General features: G+C 41.5%; 1 protein-coding gene across 1 annotated transcript in view; it reads right to left on the bottom strand.

The window, feature by feature from the left end:
• The window catches only part of gna12a (guanine nucleotide binding protein (G protein) alpha 12a), a 28,346-nt gene extending 7,963 nt beyond the window's left edge, over positions 1-20,383 (bottom strand). Inside the window, exons 1-2 of the mRNA XM_058640967.1 lie at positions 19,565-20,383; positions 12,438-12,656 (exon numbers count right to left, since the gene is read on the bottom strand). Of these exons, the coding sequence (XP_058496950.1) occupies positions 12,438-12,656; positions 19,565-19,882 (537 nt within the window). The 5' untranslated portion in view covers positions 19,883-20,383. The remainder of the gene's footprint in view (positions 1-12,437; positions 12,657-19,564) is intronic.
• Between the last annotated feature and the right edge of the window lie 2,895 nt (positions 20,384-23,278).

The raw sequence follows: 23,278 nt of genomic DNA, 5'->3' as shown, positions 1-23,278 counted from the left end.
GTGTGTGTCTGAATGAGACAGGAGGAATGTCTCCATTCATGGCTTGTATGGGCAGATTAGGGGCTTTATTACAGCACAGAACTGAACAAGCTCACATTCTGTGCTAATATGTGAGTGTTTGTGTGTGTACTTGTATTTGTTACCATTTTAGGACCTTATCGTGTGTAAACACGGACACTCATGGAGACCAATACCGATGCCGAATCTTCTTTTATGAGGAACTACTTAAGTTTGGGGCTAAGATTTGAATTGAGGTTAGGTTAAGGTTAGGGTCAGGCCTTAACATGTTCCGTCATAAGAAGAAAAACTACACAAACCTGTGTGTGTGAAGTACTAAGTACAATAACTCAATATATAAAAGTATAAAAGGCTTTACTTTCAAGTGGTACAATGGATGGGTCATTTCAGAATGTCTAAGGTGACTTCTTTAAAGTGTAACTAGTAATATTATTGACTGGTTTTCCCACAGAAGCTGGCAGTCAGTGAGGCTCGTTAGTGGAAAGTGGTTGCACCTGTGTAGGGCTGAGGCTCGTCAACAGCAGCTTTGGTTTGTTTGGAGGTTTTTACTGCGTACAACACGACCACATATACACTCTAACTTCATCTTCACACACAGACAGCTACATAATGTGAGAGTTTATAGTCATGTGTCTTTTTTTAAATACATCAGTTAATTGATGCTGTTCTCTCCCTTCTCCTGTTTGTCACATTTAGATACAGCTCTTGATTGCGAAGGCATTTCCAGAGCACAATTAATCAATTTTTAACAAAACACTACGTAAAGCTGCTTTCAGACATGCACTGAAGTCCAGATATTTGCTTGTAATTGTCCAGTAGACAGTATGTGAGAATACAAGTTTCAAAAACTCGTAATCAGTATTCCAGGTAATCCAGCTCTGACCCTCAAAGGACGAGCGGTGGTTAATAAAAATGAAAGTTGTATATTTAATCAGAATCTGATCATTTTAAGTTCATGCCTCTGAACTGTGGAAGTAGAATAAACTAGAATTACGCAATCAAACAAACAAAGTACCACAAAACTATGTCAACATAGTATAGTATAATAATAATAATAATAATAATAATAATAATAATAATAAAAATAATAAAACATACAGTACAGCCAGACCCTGAAATCCCGAAATCTTAGACGTCTGAAAATGCTGCTAGCTCAGTTTTCACTTGAAAACAGTTGTTTTAGTCTGGAACAGAAACAGAGAATTACGCACCTTCCCTCCTTATTGGCTCTAACGACTCTAAGCTGTGAACGAAAAGCTCTCTTTCACTCTCATCAACGTCTTTTTTTGTCAGTAGTTCTTTCTAAAACTAACTAAACAAATACAAACACTCACATACTCAGTGCACCTGAATGGTCATGTGATGTATGTTTTCAGATCAGGGCTGAAAGATTCTATATAAATATATAAAAGAAATGGCGATGTGATTCGCCATATGAGAGGGAATGGTCATTTTCATATAATTAATCTACGTTTAAAACAATTACTCACATCTGTAAGGAACAACAACGAGGCTGTAGAATACAATGGGTATAGGTCAGGACAATATTTAATCTAAAATGGTCATTTGATAAAAATGTCAATGAACTGTTCAGCCCCGACACAGATCTCTTCTGATACAGAGCTGAAATGTTTTTTTTAAATGAGAAAATCAGTGCCGCAGCCTTTGTTGAACTTCCAAGTCCTGACCCCTTTCCCGTACACTGCAGTCTAAACTTGTACCGTCTTTACGCAGGAAGTTTGTGCAGCCGAAGACAACGGCCACAGTTTACCATCACAGCACGATGTACAGCCTTGTTTTTGTAAAGGAGGTTTTGTTGTTTGGATCCTAAATGTAACTGTGTGTTATCTGGGTGTGGTGGGAACACAGGGAAACCTGCCAGTAAACAAAATCCTCACATGTGCTCATTCTGGTTTGGGTTTCTTTTTTCCTCTGTCAGTATCTTCATGCCGTTTTTTTCTCTCTGTCTCTTACTCTCACTCTTCCCCATCCCCCTGCTCTCCTCTAACTTTCCACTCCCTTTCTTTCTTGCTGTCTTTCTTCCTCTTGCCAGACTCTCTCTCTCTGTGGCCTGGCTCCAGCTGTTCCTGGGAAAAGCTGTCTGTGGTATCCCCGGAAAACCTCTCCGAGAGTGGAGAGAGGGAAAGGGGAAGTGCGGAGAAAATCTAACTCAGCACATTTACTCCACGGTGGACATTTTTGTTTTTCTTGTTTTGTAGGAATATGGCTGGTGAAACTATATTTTCTCCCATGAAAACAACCAAACTAAAAGCGTACTGGCCTATGTCAACATTTGCCGAGTTTTTTTTCGAACCGGTATGTGACACTCGTGTTACAAACGTACACTTCAGTTTTAAACAGGGTTAATTTCCTATAAAAGTCAGACTCTGTGGTTTTCAGCAAACAGGAACAAAGCAAGAACACATTGTGCTTTTTTTTCATGTGTTATTTTCAGCCACAAGGAAATGACCATATTATTTTAGCTCGATGTCTCATAATTGTGCTGATTTGGACAACAGGTCATGCTTAACGTCTTTCTGGACGTTTGGAAATACTGTTATTTTGCAAGAAGGGTGCATATTCTTAGGTTTTCTAAATAAAGTCAAACTTTGATGCAACTCAAATCATAAGTAAACACAGAGCTTCACCCGTGAGGTTAAAGCTATTATGTTCATTAACTGAGAAACTCTAATTCCTGGGCAGCGTGCCAGCAAATAAGCAGCAGCTACATCTCAGTTCATGATCGCTGCTTGTTTACAAATATGGGACTGTGAAGAAGCAGAAGATTTTTTTTTAAATCAATGTGGGAATGTGGAGAGAGGGCAGTCACACATACACCTGGAACAGTCACTATTACAACATTGGTAATAACTGAAATGCAATCTATAAAAGGCTCAATAAAAAGAGAAACCCACGATAAAACACCTGTCAAGCACCTACATTATATCAAGTAACTGTCTCCAAAAGGTTCAAGATTGACTCAAGAATTAACTATTTTCATTTGATCCGGCCAGTTACAGTTTTAAGACGAGAGGTTGCTTCATTATTCCCCATTTTCACTGATCAAAAATCCAGTTTAAACCAGGGTTTAAATGTGTGTAATCAGCACTCACTCCTCAGTGAAATGACTCTGCAACGCACGCCGGTGTGTATCGGCGTTTGGCTCTGACGGACAATGGTGGGAAAACAAAATCCTTTCTTCTTCGTCTGTTTTATTTTTGGCAGCAGTGCAAATTCCTGCATCATTTCCTGCACAACACCAAGACGCCCATTATCCATAAATGTTTGGAGCAAACCTTAACTTTTACAGCTTGGGACAGCACTTAATATTTTTTAATTTCATCATTCGGAGCGATTGAGGAAAACGATTGAAGTAGCTGAAGACCAAACACGGGCGATAGGAAAGGCGACTACTAGGCCTTTCCCATTGATTTTTAATTGTGTTTTAACCCAAGTCACCTTTTCTGAACAACTGTGATGTTGATGAAAAGAAATGTGGAAAGATTCACACATCAACAATCGCACTGCTAATGTCTACAGTCAATAAACTCCACACTGACAAACACTTCTCTTTATTGTACAAGTTGTCATGTCAGTGAATAGCTACAGCTGCAGGCGGATGTATGTGGGGCTGACTCAAAACAAACTCTGTGGCCCACTGATATGTTTTGTACAACAATGAAGAGGATTATCAGGCTCACGCAGGCCAAACTTGTTCAATTTGCTTGGTTTTAATTGTATGAGAAACAAATAAAGAACAACACGAGCCGTACGTGTCCTTTAGAGCCAGACTGATGTGTGCAGGTCTGTGACATACTAGTTTTATCACACTGTGGCTCCAGATAAGACAAGGCAGTCTGACCCAAAGCTGAGCACTGACCTCTCTCTGCCTCTCACACACACACACACACACACACACACACACACACACACATTTACAGATACAGTATGTTAAGTGGGATGTGGACGGAAGTGGCTTCTGTCTGACTCCAGATTGTTTTGTCACCGATAAATGTGTAACGAGGTCAAAGTTCAAAAGTACATCTCCGAGCAGACTGCAACAAACAACCTCGCTGCCTGAGCCAAAGCGTCGCGCGCACAGCGACAGCGAGAGCAGCTGGTGATGCCGACGCTGCGAGGCATTCCCGATGTTGACAATGTGGTTAAGACATTATTCATGACATTCTGCTCATGCATTTTAGAGTCATTAAAAGTCTGCCTGGCCCTCACAGCACATTTGTGGACACTTGTAGTAGCAAATGGTTCGCCAGCATTCTGCTGTTCATACATTTAAATTACAGGAAGCAGCCGATGTCAAGCAGTCTACGTTTCTTTGGTTCACTGCAGACACACAGACAGTAGGGCAAAGAAAAGATTATTTAATTCAAGATTCATTTAATTAAAGAGCTGCCAGATGTGGCTCATTATGTTACTCATTGGATCTTAAAGCATACCAGTCATAGTATAAGGATATGGTGTAATTACTGGCCGTCAGAGTGAGTAGATAACTTGGTTTAGGAGCCAGCTTTATACTCAAGAATGGAATAACTAACAGACTCATTTAAAACTCTCAAGACTGATCTCTGTGGGAGAGTTAGGAGCAAAACTTCCTTGGTGGATGTAATAACTGTGGGAACTGAGAGCAGTATATACATGTCCACTAGGGGGGCAATGAGTCGAGTAGTTGCCTGTTGGGCATGTTACAGAAGTGAAGAAGACAATAAGCTCTGTGTACTATGTAGATGATGTGATCGCTACTACACTGTGTTCGTCCTTAAGAAAATAAACCTTCCCTGATGTTCAGCAAGAAGTCTCCCGTGAGTTACTACATAAATGGCGACGAGGATAAAGTACGGCGGATGCCTCGTGTGAATGCAGACGAATGAGTAAGACTCTGCTAAGTTGCTAAGTTGGCAAAATAAACCGGACTTTGTCATATAAAAAAAAAAAAAAAAAAAAGAAAAAAAAAAAAAAAAAAGCATGGCGGCGGCTATGATGGGGAGTACCGCTCCTTTTGACAGCCAAAACCAGACGTGGGAGGAATATTGTGAAGTGCTCCAACATTTTTTTGAAGCTAATGAGATCGACGAAGCAGGTCGACAGAAAGCTATTTTGCTCAGTTCAGTGGGCAGTCAGACTTACAGCCTCATGAGGAACTTAGTCAGCCCCGCCAAGCCAGGAGACAAGACGTTTAATGAACTTGTCAAGTTATTAAAGGATCATTTCAACCCCAAACCCAGCGAGATTGTGCAGCGTTTCAAGTTTAACTCCAGAAACAGAAAGTATGGAGAAACAGTTATGGAATATGTTGCTGTTCTAAGAAAATTAGCACAAGACTGCAATTATGGAGACAAGTTATCAGAAATGATACGTGACAGACTGGTCTGTGGCATCGGAGATGACCGCATACAGCGCCGACTGCTGTCAGAGCCGGATTTGAGCTTCGACAAGGCACTGAAGTTGGCCCAGGCCATTGAGACAGCCAGCAAAGATGTAAAAGACTTACAATCTTTGGAGTTTGCGCCATCACACATGAGGACACCTCAAGCAGTGCACAAAATGTCAACACAGCAGACCCCTGGCAGGCAGCAGCATCAGCATAAGGCTTGTTACAGGTGTGGAGGTGAGCAGCACAGGGCTGGGGACTGTAGGTTTATTAAAGAAACCTGTCACAAATGTGGTAAAGTTGGCCACATTCAGAAAGTGTGTAGGTCCAAAGGCCCAGCTAGTATTTCAAAGACTAGAGGGGGTGGTGTACAGACAGGAAAGCAGGGGAGAACTCAGGGAGCAAATTATGTTAGCCAGGGGGAGGATGACAAAGAGGGCATTGATACAGAGGAAGTCATGTTCACACTGTACAAAATAGATGAACTTGATGTACCAGCAGAAGAGCCATTCATAGAGACACTGACCGTTAATGAGATGGACACGCAGTTGGAGATGGACTCAGGTTGTGGGGTAACAGTCATGAACCACTCAGTGTTCAAAACTTTGGGGGGAAAAGAGGCACCAAAGCTACGCCCATGTCGGGTGAGACTCAGAACATATACAGGACATAGAGTACAAGTCTTGGGAGCAGCTGTGGTTAAGGTGCAGCACAAAGGGCGAGTGCAAGACTTACCTGTGGTAGTTGTAGCAGGTTCAGGCCCCAGTCTGGTGGGTAGGTACTGGATTAGGAGGCTAGGTTTACAGTGGAGAGCAGCACCCCAGGTCCATCACGTCCAGGAAGAAACCTCAGAAGAGGTACAGGGGAGACCAGAAACCCAAATCCATCATGTAAAAAAAGAGACCTTGGAGGAGGTACTGGTGGAGTATGGGGAGGTTTTCAACGAGGAACTCGGGAGATTTAAAGGCCCCCCAGCAAAAATATATGTGGACAAGGAAGCAGTCCCCAGGTTTTTTAAAGCCAGGCCCGTCCCATGAGAGGTAGAGTTGAGGCTGAACTAAACCGTCTCCTTTCTCAGGAGGTTATTGAACCAGTAAAACATGCTGAGTGGGCCGCGCCTGTGGTTCCTGTGTTAAAACCTGATGACACAGTAAGACTGTGCGGAGATTACAAGCTGACTGTAAATCAGATCTCAAAACTGGAGCAGTACCCAATCCCCAGAATTGAGGATCTGTTTGCTACGCTTTCAGGGGGACAGAAGTTCACAAGGTTAGATCTGAGTCATGCCTATCACCAGATTCCCCTGGATGAGGAAGCAAAGAAGTATGTGACCATAAATACGCATAAAGGATTGTTCACATACAGAGTGCTACCTTTTGGTGTTTCATCAAGCCCAGCGATATTTCAACGGACCATGGAGGGACTGCTGCAGGGCATTCCTCGTATCACCATCTTTCTGGATGACATTCTTCTCACAGGGAAAGACGACCAAGAGCACCTGCAGACTCTGTCCACGGTGCTGAATCGGCTAGAAGAAGCTGGTCTGCGACTTAAAAGAGCCAAATGCTTATTCATGAATGAGGAAGTGATTTTTCTGGGTCATAAGGTGGATGCAACAGGACTGCACCCAGTCCATGAGAAGGTGCAAGCAATCCAAGAGGCACCCACACCTTCAAATGTGACAGAGTTGAAGGCATACCTTGGACTGTTAAACTATTACAACAAGTTCCTACCCAATCTGTCAACTGTTCTCGCTCCAGTGCATAAACTGCTAAAAAAAGACACAAGGTGGCAGTGGGGAGAGGCACAACAAGTTGTTTTTGAAAAATCAAAAGAAATGATGCAGTCTGCCAAAGTGCTGGTGCATTACGACCCAGAGAAGGACATTGTGCTCTCATGTGACGCATCACCGTATGGAGTAGGTGCCGTGCTGTCACATCACATGCCAGATGGAACGGAGAGGCCCATAGGATTCACCTCACGAACTTTAAATGCAGCGGAGAAGAACTATTCACAACTGGATAAAGAAGGATTAGCAGTGATGTTTGGAATAAAACGTTTCCACAAGTACATTTATGGACGGAACTTCACTATAGTGACAGATCACAAACCCTTGTTGTCACTTTTCAGTGAGATGCGAGCCGTACCACAGATGGCCTCACCCAGAATCCAAAGGTGGGCGGTAACCTTGAGAGCCTACGAATATTCGATAGTGTATAAGGAAGGGAAGTATCACTGCAATGCGGATGCTCTGAGCCGCCTTCCTTTACCAGGAAAAGTGGAAGTGGAGAGACTGGAAGAGAGAGTTCTCATGCTAGAGAGCTCTGACATCACGCTGGTGACATCTGATCAAGTGAAAGCATGGACAGACAAAGATCCAGTACTCTCGAGGGTGCGGGAGATGGTACAAATTGGCTGGTCATCAAAACTGAAAGGGGAGGAGTTTGCCCCTTATGAGGTGAGGAAACATGAGCTCAGTATCCAGAATGGGTGTGTGTTATGGGGCTCGAGAGTGATTGTGCCACATCCAGGTCGAGGAAATGTTATGAAGCAGCTTCATCAGTGCCACCCAGGAGTGTCCAGAATGAAGGCATTGGCTAGGAGTTATGTATGGTGGCCAAATGTGGACAAAGAGGTGGAGGATACTGTAAAGGGCTGTACAACATGTCAAGAGCACCGCAACATTCCTGCACCAGCTCCATTACACCCCTGGGATTGGCCTGACAAACCGTGGAGCCGTATCCATGTGGATTATGCCGGACCGTTTATGGAAAAGATGTTTTTTGTGCTTGTTGATGCACATTCAAAGTGGATGGACGTGTATCCAGTGAACTCTGCCACTTCAGCCACCACAATTGAGTGCCTGCGTACAAGTTTTAGCAACCATGGACTGCCGGAGTTGTTGGTGTCTGATAATGGCACTTGTTTCACCAGCACCGAGTTCAACGACTTCCTGAACAAAAATGGTATCCGTCATGTGACCTCTGCACCCTACCACGCTGCCAGTAATGGGTTAGCAGAAAGAGGGGTACAAACATTCAAGAGAATGATGAAAAAATGTCCAGAAGGCACACTGACAGCTAAGGTAGCCAGAGTATTATTTAGCTACAGAGTGACTCCTCACACTACAACAGGTCTATCCCCAGCAGAGCTGCTTCTCGGGAGGAAGCTACGTTGCACCCTGGATTCAATCCACCCAGACCTAAGCAGGAGAGTGAAGGAATACCAAGAAAGACAGATAAAAGATCACAATAAAAAGGCAAAAGGACGTTGGTTCAAAACAGGAGACTCAGTGATGACCCAGAACTTCAGTCTAGGACCCAAGTGGATTCCGGGAATTATTGAGTCGGTGACTGGACCAGTGTCCTACAAGGTGATGCTGGGTGATGGGAGAGTAGTGAGGAGACATGTGGACCAGATTCACACTCACCACCAGAGACCAGGGAAATGCAACAGCAACCAACCTGCGGATGCTAGTCGGCCAAGTCAGGCTGATGAAGCATGGCTGGAAGCTGAGGAGGTGCTATTCAGTGGTGACCAGTTGGAGGAGCCAGCAGTTGTTGAAGCTGTAGGAAGCTCAGAGACTGAACAAAGAACGGTAACAAATGCAACTCCAGTAAGAAGACAGTCAAAAAGGGAAACTAAGTTGCCCAGCTATCTTAAGGATTTTCAGTTGAATTAAGGGAAACTTAATAGTGTTGTTTGGCACTTAACAGGAGTTAAAGACAGTTATAAGGTTCCAGTGAAGTTGTATAGCAATTGCTTAAGGGGAGAGGGATGTAATAACTGTGGGAACTGAGAGCAGTATATACATGTCCACTAGGGGGGCAATGAGTCGAGTAGTTGCCTGTTGGGCATGTTACAGAAGTGAAGAAGACAATAAGCTCTGTGTACTATGTAGATGATGTGATCGCTACTACACTGTGTTCGTCCTTAAGAAAATAAACCTTCCCTGATGTTCAGCAAGAAGTCTCCCGTGAGTTACTACAGTGGATGTGACTGCTTCTAAACCATTTTAGAAACTGTACCTGCATCATAACTGCTTTGGTTCCTGATCCTGTATTTTATTGGTTGGATGTTGTGTTTAATTCATTTGATGTGTGTGAAAGTTCCGTTTGTGTCGTTGTAACCTTTGAGATAGATATATCAGGGGAACTATTATTCATCTTTTAACTATTTTTTCTTAATTGAGAGAGAAATGATTTTTCATTTAGCAGCTTTGTGGCATACTGGTGTAGTGGTAAGCACTGGTGCCTCACAGCAAGACGGCTCTTAGTTCAAATCCTGGTTCAATCTGGGCCTTTCTGTGTAGAAATTGCATATTTTCCCCATGTGTGCTTGGATTTTCTGTGAATACTCCAGCTTCCTCCCACAGTCTAAAATCATGCAGATTGGGGTTAATTGGAGACTTGATGATAGTGATTCCTCTTTTACACAAAAATGAGTGGGTATGTGTTTTATTTTTTGTTTTTTAAAAAAGGGGGTTAAACCTGGTTAAAAAAGGCAATTACCTCCGTTCCCATTACCAGAAGAGGGGTTTTGAGTCTGTCTGTTATTTTCCTCCAGGGAGTTGTGTTGTAAACCATCAACATGTGACACACACACACACAACAACAGAAGAAAGCAGCGTGGAGAATACAGACAGAGTCACGGTGGTTACACGCATCTTTCGCTCTTTCAATCACAGCAGCAACCGGACCATTTTAGACTGCTGCTTATACACTGTGCATCATAACACCACGCTGTAAAAGAGACGGCCACAATAAAGTAGTAGATGGTGAAGTCACCGCGTTCAGCCGGATGCCGTGTTTACATCACTGCCAAAGGGACCAGGAGCCGTATCCGGTATCTCATAATGTATTGATTTCCATTGAAGACAAAAGCGAGACGTTAATGTGTGTGTGTGTGTCTATGTGTTTGTGGGATTTTTATCCAGTGGACAAGGTGACATTAAACTATGAATCCTCATTCTGTAAGGATAGGCCTTGGTTGTCATCTGTTATGACACACTACATGACATGTAACTACAACGTGTTGTGTCTGATGCCCTTTGGTTGTTTCTGAACCCACCGGTATGCTCTACACCTTCAGGTCGGCTCATTTCATGCCACAGATGTTGGCACTGTATATCCTACAGCAAACTGAAAACTTTGACAAATAGTCAAAGCTCTCTTGGTAATTCATCCAATTGTTTATGAGCCAAATATGGATCAGTGTGGGCGGCAGGTGACAAAGTCAGTGTTCCAAAGTAAATGAATACAAACCGCATTTTATGAGATTTAAAATGTGTTGTGATTTTATCAAAGCCATATAATGCTGAGTATATTCCACGATAAAAGAATGAAATAAGTGAAGTGTGAAAATCACTGGTTTGATCAGTGCACGATCAAAATATTAGGCTTAAAAGAAAAGCAATTACACTGAAGCCCTTTCAAATGACGCAGTGGCGCAGTGTTGCGTGGCAGATGAAACTCTGCTGGGCTCCACTTCGCCAGCTCCTTTTCCAGTCAAGAGAAAAATAATTAGACCTTTGGAAAGTGGCCAAACACTAAAAGGAGAGAGGTAAGTTACTGTGAAGAACAATAAATACTTCCCGAGGCTTCACTCGGTGCAGTGCTCCTTCACTGAGTTGACATATAAAGCATTTCTCATATTATCCTGTCACTTCATCTGAGGTTCACAGCCTGCCACAAATCCACTGCTGCTCTCTACTGCTGACGTCACTGCAATTCTGAGGAAATATTTATGAAACTAGTGGCAAAATCATGTCAAGGTTCACGGAAATGGAACGTCACAGCTTCCAGGGTTCCCACATCTTGGTTCAAGGACTGTCCAGGACCAATTCCCGCAAACCCATGTCTATTCAGGAATTCAAGGACCCATTGGAACCCTGAGTTTATAGTGTAAAACCGTATATTAATTATCATTAGTGTATTTTATGGCATTACTAACCTAAAGCAGAGTAAAACAAGGATGCCTTACTTTTAAATATAGTTGTTCTGCTTCATCCTACATCACTCACTTGGATAATCTGTGACGTCTGCGACGCAGTAAATGCGAGGCAGCGTGTCAGCCGGTGACTAATCTATGAGTAAACATGACTCTTCAAACTGACGTTTATGGGAGGATTAGTGGAAATGGCTTATTATCACAACCTTGTCGGTCATGACCCGACCGAAGGAAGTAGATTGAAAGACGACTGTGCCGCATGTGCTGACATTTTGTAAGTGGTTTCTTAAAGATGAACAAGACACTTAAACCGGGCTTAAGCTTGTCACTATGACATTAAAGCTGATCACACAATAGAATAATACCATTTATTGGTATCATTATTGTTGTTGTTGATAGTAACAGTAGTTGAACTGCTGGGACACAGACTCTTCCTCTTTTGTCTCTTCCTCTTTCACATTCATGAAAACACGAGGGAACAACTGGGGCAGCTACAATCGATTATTAGTAATTGATTATTAATCAATTACTCAATTAATTGTCAACAATTTTGACAATTGATTAATAGGTTTGAGTGTCTTTTCAATAATTAAAACAAGCTTTCTGATTTTTCATCTTCTTAAAATGTGAATATTATCTGGTTTTCTTTGCTCTATATGACAAAGAAATCATGAAAACGGAATACTTTGTTTTTGGACGTTTAGAAACATCATTTCCAGTTTTGGTGAACACCAATCAACATGTTTGAACATTTTATGACATTTTTTAACGATTACTTGATTAATTGAGAGAATAATCAACAGATTATGCCATTATGAAAATAATCCTTAGTTGCAGCTCTAATCTTAACTTCAGATGTACAAAAACAAAAGTCTATGACGTTCATCTTTGAGTCCAAGTGAACCTTTGCACCACATTTGAAGAAATTCCTTCAAGGTTTTCATAAAATATCATAACATAATGCCACTAAAGGCAAAAAAAAGTATGTTTTTTTGTTTTCTGTGATGTACAATAACGAGCGTGTTGCTTAGCTGTGCAGGTCCATGAGAGATGTGACTGGTATCCACCTGTTGAATGTACTCACCAGTTGGAACTCAGCCCGTCGTGCGTAGGCCTCTTGTATTCCGGTGTCGGCCCACAGCGCACACAGTGCCATCACGTACAGCTGAAACTCGCCGGGCTCGACGCCCGAGGCGCCCACTCGTCCCTCCCACGACATCACCAGCATGCCCTGCTTCTCGTTCTCACAGCTCTGCCAGCTGATGCCCAGCTTGTCGCGGGCGTCCACCAGCACGCGCATGCCCTGCACAGACACACACATGTCACACATTATGTCTGCGCCTGGATGCAGTGAAGAAGTGGTTTGACAACTGCAGACGACACAGATATAAAAAAAGTAAACAAATCAACACTGAGACTGGAGTCACTAGTAAACATGGTGCGGCTTTGGCACATGTCTCTGAAACACACACACACACACACAGTCAGACAGACACATGCATGTGTGGTGGTTTTCTGAATCTGATCTTTGTGGGAGGTCTCCTCCAGAATGATCAAAGTGACCAAAACACACACACACACACACACACTCTGACATCTAGTCATTTGGATCTGTTTCTCTTTTAACATTGTTTTTATTGACACTTTTTCATCTCCACAGCTCCAGACATGTTCTGTTTTTTATTAGTCTTATTTGTTACTTATTACTTCTATGTGCTTGCTTTTTCTTTTATATTTCTTTTAGATGCAAGATTGACAGTAACAAATTACACAATATGTCTCAAATCAGATACTTTGTGCATTTGTGTTTTATTAACCACAACACTCTTTAACTCCATAGAAATATCTATTCAAAGTAAGTGATCCTCTTTACCGTCTCTGCTATAACTTCTGGCGCAAAATCACCCGTGAAACTTCAGAGTGAGGAAGTCATTCTGTACTTCTACTACTGTATGTTTTATTTTACTGTGTGTATTTTTTATTCTACTGTGTTTTGCTGCAGAGGCTCCCCCCACAGCACGCACATTCACAGGGGAACAAAATCAGATAACAAGACAACAATTCCCATGATTCCACACTGCTTCTTCATGTCAACAAACTAGGTCTTTTGTTATTGTTTTGACTGAGATTTGTGATTCTGATTTATTGTGATTCAACGGTATGGATCATTGCTATTTTCCTTTGAAACAATAACCCACAGTCATATTTAAAAAAAATAAAATATGTCCATAACAGTCACATTGATCTAAAGTGAATGGGACAGTGGTATATATAGTATATAACACGTTATCAAACTAAATACAATCAGAACAAGGAGAAAATAAAGTGTTTTTTAGCTTTTTCGGCTCAGTGTTCACTGAGCTGGTGCTGTAATAAAATAAAATGAAATGCTGAGCCAAAATAAATAGAGGCTCAAAAAACAGACCAGCGCAAAAATGTGAGCCTTTAAACTAACAAGCTTCAAAAATAAACAGAAAAACGTCTTCTTAAAAGGCCTGGATTAGAAATAACAGTGACAAAAAGGAGCTTCTACTTTAACTGCTACTTTCTGTTCTGTTTCTGTTCATTAACTAAGTAGAAATATCACAATTCTCTTACCAAAATTGTATACAGAATCCATGATATATCACAATTTGATCATTTTCCCATCCCAAGATCATACACAAACTGTAAACTTTGAGTTTTTGATGACCAGATTCTACTCAGTTCATCCATGAGCCCAAATGAGCATTTGTACCAATTATTTTGCCCATATATTACTTTTTACTTTTTGTTCCACCATCTGATGAAAAATGAGGAAAACAAACAAATCACCAATTATTAAACAACAATAATGTTGTGTCTCTCCAATCAACATTTTACATCTACATTGCAGAGCAACTATATGCAGTATTTTCATTGTTGTATAAAATAAAGATTAAACATCAAACAAATAAAAAAAAACTTTTAGATGAAGAAAAAAGATTTTTTTGTAACTTGGCAAAATGCAAAAAAATTTGTAATTAGAAATAATGAGTCAATTAATAAATAATAATCAGCCAATACTAATGAGAATTACTTCTATTCACAAGGTGTGTACAATCTGAAAATATAACCCCATAAACCACTGGCTTTCGCCAGACATTGAGGCACACAAATACGATTAACGACTAACACAAGAATTTCGACTGTGTAAATTTGTGGCACATGAGTGTGTGTGTGTGTGTGTGTGTGTGGTGTCTGGGATTCCCCTGTGTGACTCTGTTCCGTGGTGTGTGTTTTTAAGTCTGATGCTACACACACACACACACACACAGATGCAGATTTAGCAGCTTTAGCAGCAGCAGCAGCATGTTGGAGGTGAAATCACTCACAGAGAGTCGTGTGTCATATCCAGTCATGACCACTCTCTGTGTAATCATTCAGTCAGTCCATGAACCAACATGAAAACCATCAATTTACCCATCTGTGTATTTGCTGCATAATCCACTTTATTCTCGTCTGCCTTTCTTCCTGTAAGCCTGCGTGTTTGTGCTGCTTCCTCCTCTGCCCAGAACACATCCCCGCTCAGTGAGTGTGTGTCTGGAGTTTACATTTCTACACCGAATACGGTAAAGCCATAGGAAGTTGAACAGGTCAGTGCCATTACAGTCTCACTTTCACATTCTCGAACAGGAGTTGGACATTTTGGTCGGCGTATTCAGATGAATATTTCAATTGATATGCTGGTGACACATATTGGCACTAATCACAGGCTAAAAGCTGAAGTGAGTAACAACAAATGTCCATGACAGTCAAACCCTTGTTCACACAATGCTGATTAAGTATTTAAGGTCCACACTGTGTTTCTGTGATTCATGTAATGTCAACCACCAACAGAAGACAATAAAAACCACTGTACTAATATAAAGTATTGCTTCATACAAAGGCTTTCGGAGGAAAGCATCATATCTGTTCATGAGGCCCAAACAGAAGCACAATCATAACAAAAATCACAAAACAAGTTACGCACTGCAGCTTTAAATTCGGGGGATTTTGTATTAATCAGTTACACAGATGTCATAATGAATTGTTACATGACTGTCGTGAAATGTATCAATGTCGCAAAATGCCAGCATTTCCATTATTTTATCGCAAGTTCCTCTGCAACTATCTCATTCATTATGAATGGCTTGGCGCCAGGGTTCTCAAGCTGTGGTACGCAAGCTTCCTCTGGTGGTACTTGGAAGAAAAATCAGAAATACTGTTTTACTGCATATACTAGGGTATGTGATCAGAGTGAAGATGAGGAAGTTTGACCGGAGTATGTAGAAAATCAAACAAACAACAAATAATGATAATAAATTAAAATAATAGTAATAAGAGTCACCTTATCTGTCGCTCCATCTTAAAGCCCTTTTCCACTAAAGTCCCAGCTCACCTGGTTTAGGTTGGTTTTCCACTACGAAAAAAGTAACTACTCAACGTGAGCGGAGTCATCACTGCACGGCTGCATGAAACTGCTACACGCAACACACACACACAAACGAGTGACTAGGGCCTTGTAAAGCAGTTGTTTTCAGTGTAACTGAATCATTATATTCAGTTACTTAAAACTATTTGTTCAGTTCTTTCTCCATGACTGGACTGATATACAGTGGCAGGGATTGTGATGCCGGTTGCCGGTCGCGATCAGCAGTGCTGTCACTACATACACTAGACTCCTCTGTTAAATATTGAGATTTAAGCCATTTCCCTGGTAATTGTTGGAAATTAACCCACATTCTTAAGATTGTTACTCTTTTTAACTGATCTGCAGTTCGGCATTGTTCAGCTTGATTCTTGTGTTGGACGTCTCTTTCCGTGACGGCACTCTGACCAATCAGTGGCCGGCAGTCTGGCGACGTCACGCATAGTATCACCTAAGCTCGCTTGGAACCTCACCAGATCAGGTACTAAAAAAAACACCATGTACTATGCTAGTGGAAACGCAACTTAACCGTGCCATGTCGTGCCAAGGTGAGGCAAGTCGAGCCGGTGAAAACACGCCATTAGACTCATTTCACTATACCAGTGTGTGAAGTATATGTGAGGACGAGGAGGACGAGGAGGACGATGAGAGTGCATGTGGAATGAGTCATTTCACAAGGAGCAGCATCTGAACTCTCTGTGAACTTCCTCCTGGACGTGACTGCCTGTCTGTCTGTAGGCGTATCTACCTGATAACAACCTGAAACCCCACAAAACAGGGACTTTTTCACATTTGAAACCAACCTCTCCCTCACGCCAATTGCAGAGTTATGCAAAAGATTCTTCCTTGTTATTTCCATAATGTCAATCTGATTCTACATTTTCATTTAAAAACTGCAAGAAAAGGATTTGAGCTCTATATCAGAAGTCATCTGCAGAGCAAGAACCATTATAACACGCTGTATATCATGTATTTGTAATTATCCTGCATTAATGTTGCCTTCTCAGACAGGTTGGCACTGACTATTGTACAACAGACCCACAAAACACTCATTACAGTCTTGATGAACCTGTGAAATAACACCTGACTGTGACATCTAAAGACATCTTGGCAACGTAGTAATCCTAAAGTGGCCGTTTTTAAGCCAACGCAAGGACCAGTGTTTGTTTTACTGTTGTACTTTGGAGCATGAAGCAGTAATTACTGTGACTCGCCTGAACTCTGAGACTCAGACTGAACTCTGAGACTCTCCTGAACTCTGAGACTCACCTGAACCTAAACATACAGAACAATTATTTAAACCAATGTTTACAAAGATACCAAATATGACAGGTTGAGGTCTGGACCAAAAACACTGGTGACATGTAGTTGTTTGGTGCTTCTGCCTCTAAAATTTTAAATGTAAATAGAAATATTGTGCATTGTACAGAAAAGGCAAGACTAAGACTTTAATTTTCTGACAATGTACACACTGTGAATCAGGACTGCAGAGATTCATTGGAATGAAAATACCTATGCTAGTATTATTTTGTTTTGTATCATCTAAGATTCAGGACTCTTAACAAAGACAAGCTGAGAAAAGGTATTACAAACATGTACATACGAACACGAATAATATCTGATCTTTTCTCCATCTGCTCCTTCACACTGTGTTTTTCTGCAGTGTGGGTGTATTATGGGATGTGTGGGGGTGGATCCTGGTCTGATAATGGCCCATAACAGGAGCACCACTGTATGCTGGTATTCAGGGCAGACCAGCGCATGCAGCCTTGGCTGTGCACAAGTGCAGGCTCTTATCATGGCTGTCTGGGCTGTGTGGCACTCAGGGCGGATGTGATCATCCCTTAGGAATAGTCTGGTATTGTTAGCTGGTGAAGGAGGGACAGCCACGACAGCAAACAAAGGGACACACACACACATTCATGCATGTCAGGATAAAAATATGTACTATGTCAACAAACCCTGTGTCTTAGGGGAAAGCTCTAACAACTAAAACCTAATTTGAAAAGAAAATTAAACTTAAACATGTGTTGGCAGCAGCAACACATAAATATATGGTAGATAAACTATAAGCAGTTGCCTGGGGCCCCAAGCTCAGAGGGGGGCACCTGGAAATGGTACCTGAAGCTGCATTCAGACTAAGGTCTAGATATTTCCTTAAATGCTAGACTTCTCTTGCTTGCACTCTAGTCAGATTTCTAGATTTTGGACTTTGTTCTGGTGTTGTGACCATGTCTGACCAGAAAACTCTCACTGTGTATTTGTTAAATGTCAACTTGTGACTGGCAAGTTTGACGTATGGGTCTCAAACTGAAATGAAATCGGGGGCCACTGAGCATCTAGGCTGGTCAGTCGGGGGCCGGTCAAGTGGGGGCATTAAATTGATTGGGGACACAGTCAGTGGAGACACACTGATGCTGCCCTCATATAGCAGACAACTCAAGCCACTCCAACCAATCAGAGACCAGGAGAGAAAAGAGGGAAAGGAAGGAGTCTAAGAAATAAAAGCACATGATACAAATGAAAATGAGAAGACTTATTGTCACGAAGCGTCAGCTCTGTTAGTGTTTTTGTCTTGTTTAGTTCAGTTATTGTGTTAGTTTAGGTTAAAGTCACATTAAGTTCATGTCACTTTTGGTGTGGGTTTGATTTTCACTTCCCCTTTTATTTTGGTGAATGTCATGTCTTCCTGTCGCGTACTTTCTTCAGTTGTTTTGACACATCTTCCCTAATTCCCTCATGCACTTCACCTGGTGATCCTTTAGTAATCACTCGCACCTGTCCTTGATTCCCTCTCCCCTATATAGTGTCCCCAGTTCCCTTGTCATTTGCCAGTGTGTCGTTTATGCTTGGAGAGTTCAAATCAGGTTTCAAGTTTGTGTGGCCATAGCTCAAGTGTCAAGTCTTGTTTATTCTCCTTCTGTGAAGAAGTGATTTTGTTTTTGCCTGCCTTCTCAAGAGGAAATAAAGACTCTTGAATCATTCGTCCTGTCTCCTGTCTCGTGCATTTGGGTCTAAGCAGTGTATCCACCGTTCCTAACACTAATCTTCTACTGGTGAAAGATCACGTTGTGTGTGTGACCCCATCACTGCTCATTTGATCACAATTATGTTGTGGGATGACCGGCAATTAACTCAGTGTGTTTACATTGACATTACATACCGTTTAATCGAGCTAAAGCCGTAGTCTGACTAAGACAGGCAATCAGACAACTGACAGAGTCCAAGTATACTGTACATACAGAGGAAAAAATCGATTCATGTACTCTGCCTCTGTAGGTGGCGCTGTATCTTTCTATAAGCTAGTGCATATTGAATCAGTTTCCCTGTTGACCTTTACGTCACAGAAAAACAAACAGTGAACAGCAAGATGGACGATGAGATGGATCGCGCAGTGGTTCTGTATGTTTCATATCTACATGTTAATTACAATACAACATTACTGCAGTTGATACATCGTCTCCTTCTACTTCCAAATCAAAGACCAGGGAGGAAATTTTGAGTACGACGGAGCGTATACATGCAGGAGTAATCACATTATCAAGGTATGTTATTCTGATTAAGACTAGCTTGATTTTAATCGGACTGATATGTTTACATGACCTTAAAAAAGGATTGTCTTAGTCTGACTGAAATCGGACTTTTAACATTGACTGATAGAGTTTGATGTAGGTCCCCAAGGACCTTATTGACTGGGGCCCCAGATTCTCTATAAACGCCCCTGCTCTGAACACAATTGTAAAGTTTGCCTCTGTTTTTTTTCCATGAAACCTTGTTCTTACCTTCAGTATATTCTCATAGATAGTGTCTCGGAAATCCAGCAACGCTTTCCGATCAAACTCTTGTCCGTTGATGATGCGCATCTGTTTGAGGAAAGTGGACTTTCCGCTCTCTCCGGCCCCGAGCAAGAGGATCTTCACCAGCCGGCGCACGGCTCTCCTCTCCCGGGCGAGCATCGCGTCTATCTCCCGGCTCCTGCGTCGCGCCTCCCGCTCCTGTGCCGCGTCCCGCTCCCGGCTCCTCTCCTTGCTGCCGCCCGAGTCCCGGCTGGCGTCGGCCGGGAGCAGGCAGCGGCTCAGTGTGCGGACCACTCCCGACATGACGAGTCCACTGGTGGGAAAAGTTCACCGCAACCTCAGTGGGGAACTGTTCATCATCGGATGTGTGACCTCCTGGGATGGAAATGACCCGGTAAGCCTACATCCACCTGATGAGTAGAACACGTCCCCGCGCGGACAGATGACAGAATAAATAAAAAAAAAGTAAAACAATAAAATAAAGTCTACATTTAGATTAAGAGGCTGAGGCAGTTCTCTAGTCTCCAGCCGGCATACAATCCGTGTCCATCTTAGTTACACCGCGCCATCAACAACAATCACCGTGAACACATGAAAAAACAAAAACAGAGAATCTTCCGGGAGTTCTCTTTTCATATATATATATATATATATATATATATATATATATATATATATACATATATAAGTTTTAAAAGTTTGAGTTTTGTCCAGAAAATATGAAGGAAAGTTCGTTAATGTGAGTTCTGCGAGGTCATCCAGCGATTTCCGACAACGACCTACGATACACTGTAACTCACTCACTCTCTCTCACACACTCACACTGAGAGAGGGAGGGAGAGAGAGAGAGAGAGAGAGAGAGAGAGGATGGGCCGGGGTGAGGGTGAGCTCACCACCAGAGGGCATGAATGTTCACTTTGATTCTTGTGTTGGACATAGTACTCTGACAACACCTTAACAGAGCAGGTACTAAAAAAAGCACCAGGTACTATCACTAATGGAAAAGCAAAAAAAAACCCAAAACGAGTAGTGTTGAGCAGTGCTGAGTAGTGCTGGAACTGTGAAGTGGAAAAGTGGAGGGTATTTTTTCTCCCCACTGTTGCCAAGCATCTGCTCATAGTTTTTCTATAATATTCTGTGTTGTTTACAAGTACCAGAGCTCAGTATCAGTATCAGTCTGTAGTTGTTCAAAATCACAGGATCAGATATCAGACAAATAAAAATGTGAAATCCGATACACTTCAAAAGTTCTATATATATCACATGCTGCACTATAGCTGTACACAGCCTGTAAAAATGTAATTAAAAATCAGCTACAGCATTTGAGCTGAGTCATGTTGTGGGCTTTTTATTTCTTCTTTATGGGAGAAGAATATTTGTTACACCGCTGGAGAATTATGTTTTTGAAATATCTTGAAATGGCACAAATGTGTTAACAGCTTTGTAGTTTAAAAGGTCTGTAGAACCTGATAATGTAATAAATCCCCGATAATGTAATAACCCCGATAATGTAATAAAAATTTGCACTTGAGTCCATTGAAAATGTAATAAAACCTGATAATGTAATAACTTCCCGATAATGTAATAAAGTGCATTTCCCAATAATGTAATACACTTTTTACCAATAATGTAATAAAGTATTACATTAACAGGAGGTTATTACATTATCAGGTTAGCCTTCATTTCGCAGGTCCTGATAATGTAATAATTCCCCAATATTGTAATAATTTAACAGCAGACGTGGTGATACTGTGTAAGCAACGCAAGCTCGAGAGCTCTAGCGCCACAAACAGGACAAAGTTGGACATGCATGTATGTACATTAACTTTTGACTTGTTCATCCATTTTTCACAAACGATGTATCACTGGAACCCTTGGGCCAAACTGAGTTCAACGCATCCTTAATGTTTTTTTCGGCCATATCGGATTTTCTGCTATCTTTGATTTGATCCATAACCTTTTAAAGGCTTCTCTTGTCACACATTTTGTGTAATCTTCTCGAAACATCGTTCAGATGATCTTCAGACCATGCCACACGAATGCATTCAACATCATGGGTTAGGGTTAGTTAACCAACAAGCAACTAAATCCACAACTATATCTGTCTACAATGTGAATGAAGAGTTTTTGGTGAAGATAAAGCACAATAACCGTGTCACTGAAAGGCATTCAGTTGTCCATGGGATCATCATTAAGAGAAATCTGAAACGCTCCAAATACAAGGTCCAGTCATCAATGTCAGAATCCTCTGTCCCTGAGCAGAAATGGTTTTCAGTAGCTAATGTAACTAGTGTCACCCGTAGTAAAGATTAAGATTAAAGTTTCATTCATTTGTTTCTTCTGGAATGACAGTAGCTTTTGATCCTCTCCAAGATGGCAATTGTCAATTTGCAGCTATGGCTGACCAGTTAGCAAGCTTGGGAATCTTTAGGTCATCCACAACTCTTAGACAGGAAATTGTATCTGATTTGGTGGCAAATCCTTTTGGTCTTGATGGCACACCTTTGTTAAACTTTGTTACTGAGAAAAACTGGGATGACTACATTAATAGCATGGGTGAGTTCGGAACTTATGGAGATAACATCACTCTCCAGCAACCTGCTCAAATTTTCCAAGTTCAGTTTTTGGTTGTTTCTACTCTTGGTGTGGATGCTTCCTCAGTTGTCTCACCATCTGGAGAATATAGCGAGGACTTGCCCACTTTAGTAACTGATCATATAGCCGAGGGTCATGGAGATCATTATGTCAGCTTTGATGGCCCAATTAGTCAATACATTAAAGACATTCAGGAGGAGTCTCACAGGATCACATCTAGAAGACGTGTTGAATCGAGTCCAACACATGAACTTGAAGTGAACTCTGGATCTGACCATCTCATTTCATCTACTGATATTCCTGAATATCAAGAGAATAGTTACAATCTTTTCAACCCTGTTAATCCATCACCTCCTGTAACGCCATCACCTCCTGTAACTCCATCCCCTGATGTTTCTCCATCCCCTGCTGAAACTCCATCACCTCCTTCAACACTTCCTGATGAAATGTGGCAACTAATTATCAAGTACACCCTTGAAATGGATATGAGCATGTTGGCAACAATTAATAGGGTCTCTCATCTCTTCAAGTACCTAGCCAGCTCTTTCTTACCATGGATTCATATAAGAGATTCATTGTCTGACAGTCTAGGATTGAATTCAGCAGAAGAATGCACAATAAGTATGATTAAGTTATACAAACAATGTGGTCGTACAAGTGGTCTGGCTCTAAGACTGAAGGAACTCTTTGACAAGCATTGTCATTGGATGAGAGCATGGCTTGTGCTCAAGTATCTGAGTTATGGGAGATACCAAGTCAGAGATACAGTATATACTGGAAGTAGAAGAGGCAAGTGAGTTCATATCTATACACAGAATTTTGTAAATATGTTGATATCTCAAACTTTTTCAAAACATTCATATTGTATTACTTCTTTTTTAAGGAGACCCCAAGTAGTGGTGGAGGCCTGGATGCCGAAAGAAAGTTCAAATCCATGTTAAAAATAGTCATGATGAAGACATCAACTATAGAGTTCTAAAATGATGGCTTTAAAATGAGGTTGCTTTTCTGGATATAAGTTACTTGTGTGTTGTGTGTGTATTGTTGTGTGTTGAAATTAAGTAAACAGTTCAAACACAGCGTCCCCAGAATGATGTCATGAAT

The sequence above is a fragment of the Solea solea genome, chromosome 10, assembly GCF_958295425.1.
Source record: "Solea solea chromosome 10, fSolSol10.1, whole genome shotgun sequence".
Lineage (NCBI taxonomy): Eukaryota > Metazoa > Chordata > Actinopteri > Pleuronectiformes > Soleidae > Solea > Solea solea.
This window is presented reverse-complemented; position numbering and strand designations above follow the sequence as displayed.